Source organism: Clupea harengus, chromosome 24 (assembly GCF_900700415.2).
Source record: "Clupea harengus chromosome 24, Ch_v2.0.2, whole genome shotgun sequence".
Taxonomy (NCBI): Eukaryota; Metazoa; Chordata; class Actinopteri; order Clupeiformes; family Clupeidae; genus Clupea; species Clupea harengus.
In genome coordinates, this window is record NC_045175.1 from 17,624,247 (window position 1) to 17,632,818 (window position 8,572).

General features: G+C 38.9%; 1 protein-coding gene across 2 annotated transcripts in view; it reads left to right on the forward strand.

Annotated features, from left to right (window-relative positions):
• Positions 1-8,276, forward strand: part of LOC105894698 (complement C3) — a 54,525-nt gene extending 46,249 nt beyond the window's left edge. For both annotated transcript variants that reach the window (XM_042703550.1, XM_031562537.2), the window contains 3 exons: positions 69-152; positions 620-755; positions 7,829-8,276. In XM_042703550.1, coding sequence (XP_042559484.1) covers positions 69-152; positions 620-755; positions 7,829-7,970 — 362 coding nt within the window. In that variant the 3' untranslated portion in view covers positions 7,971-8,276. The remainder of the gene's footprint in view (positions 1-68; positions 153-619; positions 756-7,828) is intronic.
• Positions 8,277-8,572: the final 296 nt, after the last annotated feature.

Here is an 8,572-nt window from a genome sequence, read left to right on the forward strand (position 1 = left end):
TCCGTCTGTGAGATGCATATGACGTTTGACTGACATACTGCTTGTATCCATGTTGTTGTTCTCCTCAGTTTATAAAGTCACAGTGGAGAAGATGAACCTGACTTTCCACACAGACATCTACCACATGAAGGTCACCCAGGTCATCAAAGAGGGTATGCAGGGGCCTACTTTATCTTTTTGTCCTCTTGTCATTCAATTATGTAAAAAAATAAATGATTTGCTGCATCTTGCACATCAAATGCAAATGCCCTAAATATTTGCAACAATTATTTAAGACACGTCCGTTTTGATTTACACTAGTCACAACTGTTCCTTTACTTGCGCCATAACAGCTTTAGATTACACAAGGAATGTTGTTGATCGATTGGTTGGTTAAATTAATTCATTCATTCATTATTTTATTCATTCATTGGTGTTTTTTTGTTTGTTTTCTTGCATTCGTTTTTCCTTCCTTCATTTTGTTTCCAGGACATGGCAGTGTTGACTTTCAGATTGAAAGTGATTTTGGCAGCAGCCATTTTTTCATCTTCATCTCTCTTTCCCTCTCTCTCTCTCTCTCCCTCTCTCTCTCTCTTTCCCTCTCTCTCTCTCTCTCTCTCTCTCTCTCTCTCCCCTCTAGGTTCTGACTTTGGTGTGGAGGGTCAAACGCGTGAGTTCATTGCCCATCCTAACTGCAGGATTAACGTGGCGCTGCAGGAGGGGAAGACCTACCTGATTATGGGTCACAGGGATGACGTGATACAACTTGAGGGCAGGTGAGGAAATGCCACTTTCCATGCACTTCCCTTACTATGTCCTAGATGGCGCCAATAAGTCGGACTCAGTCATTACTCAGTATTGATGCGTCCCTGTGTCAAGCTTTTTAGACACAGTTCAATTCCACATCACGTGAAATCCCACGACTGAAGCTCCATAATAATTCATAAGGAAGGGATACTTTGTTAGAGTAAGTGCCTCTTTGTAGCATATCAATTATGTTATCTGATTTTGTTATCTGTACTGTTGATAAACTCCCAAACCTGTTCATATTATTCCAAAAGAGGAATACAATAGTTTATGACAAGCAGTAAAAAGAGAATTAGATAGCAATGCTTAATAGGGAACTAGCCCACGGATGAGAACATTCACGTTAGGGGTGGGCGATATGGCCAAAATCTTCTATCACGGTATTTGTAATTTTATATCACGGTTACGGTATATATCACAGTTTATTAGACGTAGGGTGACCAGATTTGAGTTTTTAATAAAAGAGGACACTTCAGCGGTGGCGAAATGTGTCCACAGACATTTATTTATTGACCCTTAAGAACACTAAGGTGCAGAAACAATACTGCCTCAATAGGCTATTGGCCCTAAGCAATAATGGCCAGTACAGGCCTACTTTGTACTGAACTTTTCCATTGAATCTTGTTAGGGATTTATTTCACCCTTTTAAGGACTGTAATTATCCTCAGAATTAAGACTCACAACCAAGAATATAATAAATAATTGACTTTTACTCTGGCAAAGAGGAGTGAATGGTGTTAGACCGCTTCTTCAACCTACACTCCTTCGAGAGGAGCGCAGTGCTTTCAGAACGCTGTTCAACCCATCACTGCCTTCTCTGGTAAAAAGAAACAGACTTTATGCAGAGACAATATCACAGAACAAAGACATGACACTCCCATCTTGTACCATCCCGTCCTGGGTTCCAAAGATAAGAATGTTTACCTAAGACCCTCAAAAACCCTGACTCTACAAAAATAAATCAGTCTTAACCTAAACATTTCATGACACCTCTAAATTCCAAGCTTCTCTTCCCACAGTTTCAAACTTCCTTTCACAGAACAATGGAAAGAGCTTAGTCCTCCATTTAACTAACTAACTAATATCAAACTAAAACACATCATGATAATAATTAAAAAGAAACATTTCTTTCACATTTCCCTCCTGTTTATCATGAAAACAATACTAGTCTAAACATCATTAAACTAAAGCATCATCATCTTGATGGTTCCAGACAACAGTTCACTCCACACAGAAGTACATACAAGACTAGACATGAGAACTTAGAAACATGTAGAAATACACATCATAAAAATACAAAAAGTATACAAATTGCTACAATAGAGAACAGACCTTTCAACATCATTTACCACCATGTACCAGACGTAAACCAAACAACCAGATTTCACCAAGGAACATTAACCACTTTGTCTTGTAATAAAGCATCACATAACAACCTTCATTTGCTGTAAGGCTTCAGTCACAGAAACACTATGAATATAATCCAATATCCAAATACAACAGATATCAGTCACAAAACTCCCCCACCAGCAGCAGTGAACAAAATCCTAACCTATCTAAGCGTTTCCATTCTTAACATGACTTTTCCTACTCCTAGGGCCTAAATCAGAAACAAAATAACCTTGGAGCTGGTGGTCCAAATCTTTTAATCACCAGTCACGTCAATCCCCCCCACACGCTGTCATGCTTCTCAACAGCAAATCTCTTCTTACGAGGTACTCTGCCTGCGAGATAGCACTGACAACACAAAAATGGTCCATGACCTGGGCGGGGGCGCATACGCCACCCCAGTGTGGAAGAAGATGACTGTACAATATACTACCACACAACCACAATACCTCTCTCACCTTAGGGGTACCCTTGTCAGAGTGGCAATGCCCTGCATTCCAACCTCAACATAAGGACCTGTTCCCAATGGACAGGGTACGACGTTGGCTGAGGAAGCAGTGTTTGATGACAGTATAGCAGTATCGATGACAATTTCATTACACTGTTTCCGTCTCAGAGAGCCTACTCTCGTTGTTCCTCTAATAGAAAAACACATTAGGAATATGGAATGGACTGCCACTTAAGGTGACAGCTAGGTTGTTCTGCTAGTGGGTGGGTATTGTTACACAGATCCTGCACCTGGGTATCGTCTGTATAAAAAATGGCTTACTGTAGCCCCAGTTGTCTGGGGCACACTTCTCTCCAACACAGATCATTGCTTGGAATGAGAGTAGCCTTGATTTAAGTCTAGGGTGAAAGTAGGATGTTGGCATTAAGGTACATACATAGCAATTAGTCTTATCAAGTCTGTTCGCTTGCAAAGATGCATATCTATACCATGAATTAATAAAATACAGATGAGTAACGTTCCCCATATGAAATCCACCTCTTATGGATTCTCTCAATTACACTTGTAGAGGACCATAGACCCAACATTACCCCTGAAGTAATCATTAATAGTTACAGCTTAAACATTGTTATAACAGAGTTATATAATGTATACAGAAAAACAATAAACACAAATAAACAAGAAAAACAATAAACACAGATACACCTCTACTATGTTGACCAGAATCTCTAACCCTCAGGGCGCTCCCTGGAGGTTAGGTGACGTTAAGACGGAAAAGAGCTATATTTCTCAACCCCCTCAAGTAGGCACGAAACCCTACTCAACGCTAGTGGTGCATCCTAAAAAAAATGAACGAAGTTTACAGTGTGACAGATGAATCCAGGTGGAGCGTTCTGCAATTTTAACGGCAGTGGGGGTAGACAGTAGCACTTGATATGTTTCCTCCCCCCTGTCGTCAGACCAGCTCTTTCATTTGATGATTTTGATGAACACCCAGTCACCTTCACCTTCACCTGGCCTTGTATCTGTGGAGACACAAAAAAAACTCGAACAGTATTTGGTTCTTTACATTTCCTAGTTTGTAGTATAATTTGTGACACACCAAAAGTTGGTCTTATTGTTTTGCACAGTGCTTTTGCTACTGTGAAATTTAATTGAGTTATGCCGAATACATATCTCACATTTCATACAAAAAAAAATTTTAATAGGTTTTTAATCCATATGTTGTATAGTGCTCATGTACTATGCTAACCATTCCCCCAGTTGATACATAAGTATCACCATGACTCTTAATCACTGCCCATTTATATAAAATCACACTAATATGTGCAAGTTGACAATTCTTCCTCTCACCTCCTCTCCTTTTAAAATACAGCGTGTGTTTGTGTGAGAATGTGAGCCCTCTGTTCCCCCTGCTAACAGCCCCCACCCGTGTGCTTCTCTGTCCGTCTGAACAGCCAACCACACAGGTTTGTTTAAAAAGTCGAATTTGCCTTTAGCGATTTTACGTCTTAAAAACAATCTACAATAATTCCGGGCTATGTTATTCACTCAGTACTTTGGCACATACAATAGCTCACAACACATCACAATCTCGTATTTCCACTTTTCTCTTGTTATGCCCTCTGACGGCGCACTACTAAGGTAACGAGAGAAAGTTTAATATGATCTTTTTCGTTTTATGTGCGTCGCGCTCTCAGCAATTTTAAATGCTCTCTCTTCACAGATGTTACACAAAATACCTTCAAGTAAACTATGCCAACAACTGGTCACTTGCTTATTTTAGTTTTAAATATCAATTTAAAACGTTAGGTTCCGATCAATAATCTTGCTCCAATGACTGAATGCCCACATCAACGCAACTGTGTTCGTCATTTCATCTATCAAGTTCACACCCTGAATAAAAATATACGGACATTTGCGATTACACTACAGGACAGTCAAGCACGGCCAAACTTATCATCAAACCCTCAAATCTTCGTTTAGTCTCGCCTCGGAGCACCAAACAATCTCTTAATGAAACAAATGAACTCGTTTTTGCAAATACAATTCTTGCAACACTGGAATTATTTCCATTCATTACTATAATATCTATATATTTATAGCACTCTGAGATTCTTCTGAATCCCACTCCTTTATTCTTCATTATAGATGCTACACTGCATTTCGTTGTCTCAGTACTTGTACTCTGTGCAATGACTATACAGTTGAATCTAATCTAAACTTAACTCCGGGCCTCTACCCCTGCGGCTATTCATGCAATTCGATTATTTGGATAGAGATTTTTTAGTTGATCAGACCAAAATTCCTCATCCTCAAATCGATCTGCACTTGTATTATTTTATTTAAGCAGTATCGCCATCATTATCATATAATGATACAATGATAATTAGATGATACACAATGATGATCACAATTCCAATGTGTCCCTTCCCCACCTGTGCTGTTAAATCAGCCACAGTCACTGGTGGCTATTTCAATGAGACACATGGATTGTGCGCGTGCGCAGTGTCTGTCTATGCCAGTATCCCAATTTCTCATTCACAAATGCTCAACTCTATTTATGTCTTTACATAATTTCTAGTAACTCCCCCTTCACGCACTTAAGACTAAAAAGTGCGTGCAAATGGACAAAGCAGATAAAATGTATAGAATTTTTACGTGGCCACAGTAAAAGTTCTATAGTTTATCAAGCCTGCAGTTTTACCCCTCTTTCTCCACAAGAATAACACTTATGCTCACTTTCTTTTAATCTTCTTCTTAACTTTCCATTGACTTCCTTATCCTCTCTCTCTCTCTCTCTTAAAACCATCTTGCCTTCTTACTTTCCTCAAACCATCTCATATTCATTAATTATGGTGAGTTTTTTTGAATTAAGCAAAATACTTCTCTTGAGTCTATGAAAAATATCCGGATATTTTCCAAAGTTTTAATTTTGCCTAATTTCTTACTCCATTCACGCCCTCATTCACACACAGATGTACATCTTTTACGTAGGCCTACAACATAACCATAGTCCCGGACTAGGTTTCTTAGTCCCCGACTAAGTTTTTAGCGCTAACAAGAGATCCCGGATCTCTTTAAAAAGATCCCCGATCTTTTTCTAATAAGTAACCCCAGGCTACTTACGTAATATTCTTGTTGTGCATCTCATCTGGATTCGGAACTCGTCAAAGGCAGTGAGGCGGGGGCAGAAATCCGTCAACCGGCCCAACGAACAATTCAACACGCAGGGTCATTCTCTGTCCTTCTTTCTTGGCTTTCGTATTTCTGCTCCCGTTCATCTGGTCCTTCTTGAGCTCCCGATCGAATGGACCAAACTGTTAGGGATTTATTTCAACCTTTTAAGGACTGCAATTAACCTCAGAATTAAGAGTCACACAACCAAGAATATAATAAATAATTGACTTTTACTCTGTCAGAGAGGAGTGAATGGTGTTAGACCGCTTCTTCAACCTACACTCCTTCGAGAGGAGCGCAGTGCTTTCAGAACGCTGTTCAACCCATCACTGCCTTCTCTGGTAAAAAGAAACAGACTTTATGCAGAGACAATATCACAGAACAAAGACATGACACTCCCATCTTGTACCATCCCGTCCTGGGTTCCAAAGATAAGAATGTTTACCTAAGACCCTCAAAAACCCTGACTCTACAAAAATAAATCAGTCTTAACCTAAACATTTCATGACACCTCTAAATTCCAAGCTTCTCTTCCCACAGTTTCAAACTTCCTTTCACAGAACAATGGAAAGAGCTTAGTCCTCCATTTAACTAACTAACTAATATCAAACTAAAACACATCATGATAATAATTAAAAAGAAACATTTCTTTCACAAATCTTTAAACAGTCAAATTAAGAAGTTGGCCATTACACATAGACATACTATATACATAGACGTGCTAACGTCGCCGTCATATTGGTGAGGTGAAGACTGGCCTGTAAACAGACGCAAGTAAATGATGGAGCTGCTGTTTTTCTGGATAAAAAGCACTATAGCGTTTACGTTTCTCAACCGATTTCACTGAGTCGTTTTCATATTCAAGGGTTTATGATTATGGAGTACCAAAAAAGTTTTGTGTCCATGTTACTTAGAATCTCGATAGTTGGGCTATAGACATACATACATGTATATGTCTATGATAATCGCTGCTAGACGCTCACTGTTCTTGTGCTCCCACAGCTCATTTACTTTGAAATACTGAAAAGAAATCTAAACTATCGAAATCATGCATCTTTAACTACTAATATTTGACCATCATTGAGAGAAATGGAACAGAATCTGTAAATAAATGGCTACACTAGACACTTTTCAGTCCATATTTTTCAGTATATTGTATCTTTCCCAACAGTCGAGGATTACTCTACAAGTAGGTATGACAGTCCTTGCAGGTTATGTGCTTAAAAACTGTTTTGGGTATCGTATTATATGGCTCTTCAGAATGTTCAAATGGTTTAAATGGGCCACCCCAACGTTCGCAGGTCTGCTGTCATTGGCAACAGGTTTTGTGCTTCTAATTTAATCTAATTTGTGCTTCTTCTTTCATATCATTCCGCAAATAGTCCGGTCATTTAACGTAACGTAAAGTCGTTGTAACTCGAAGTCAGCAAGTAATGGGTTGCTACGCAACAGCTGAAACTTTAGAGTTCTATTTGCCTGAAGAACAATTTTTTCTAATCGGAAATCACAAAACGGCAACAAAATCGCTAAAGAGGTATATTGGAGGAATGTCATCTATCGTTTTGGCGAGTAACCGTATAATAAGCGGGATGATGTATAGTTCGGAGGTCATTATCTAAAAATAAATCGATTGGATTTCAAAATAAGAGCATACCGCGGTTGAAGCGGTATAGCCAAATCTCTCCCGGTAGACACATAGCACTAATTCACGTTATGGAATCAATAGGCTAATCATCGGGAATGATTTCTTCCGAAAGAAACCTTTAACCTATCTAATTTGTGGTTGACGGCTCTCTTGCGGCAAAGCACCCCCACAGCCTAATGTAATAAACCCATGTGTATCCCAGCTGGTCTTCCAGACAAAAGGATTTACATTTTGGATGTATGGGAAAACAAACAAACATTGTTGCACATTCAACATTGACAGTTATATATGTGCATGTTTGTGTGTGTTTGTACGTGTGTGTGTGTGTGTGTGTGTGTGTGTGTGTGTGTCTGTGTGTGCCTGTGTGTGTGACTTTACAGCTTTAGATACCTGATGGGCCATCAGACCTGGTTGGAGTACTGGCCAACTGAGGTGGAGGGCCAGTCACCAGAGTACAAGGACACCTATACAGGCATCACGGGCCTTGCTTTCGAAGTCACTAATTCTGGATGTGCCATATAGGATAATAACCATATAGGATAAGCCTATTTTCACAGTGTTGTTGTTGTTGTTGTTGTTTTTTCTTTTGACAAATTATGTTTCAAAATATTGTCCACATTGCTACAGATTTTTTTTGTGTTTTTAAAGAGATTACGGTCTACTTAGCCCAAAGCTAACATTCATATTGTGTTTAGAACTACCTGGGCTGACAGTTGACAGCCTTTCAGGTACCTTCTACTGATTTCAAACTGACAAAAATCGCAATTGCTGGATGCCATTTTGTTTTGAGTTCTGCAATTAAAGAAATAAATTGATATTTTGAATGTATTAAGAATGTGTCTTATTTCATTCAGTGAGTATTTGACAAATGCATGGCAACGTGAAAAAGCAATATCTTAGCAAATCAACTTTCCTCATGAACCCCATGAACATTACAAATATGGAGAGATGGAACTTCCAGAGTACAAGACCTTTTACTAGTTTATTGTAATAGTTATTAGCTCATTATAATAGTTATTAGTTTATTGTAATAGTTATTAGTTCATTGTAATATGTATTAGTTAAAGCAGCACTACAGAGCTAAACCTAGCGAAACCTGTTGAAATTTGCTTTCCTCGTTTATG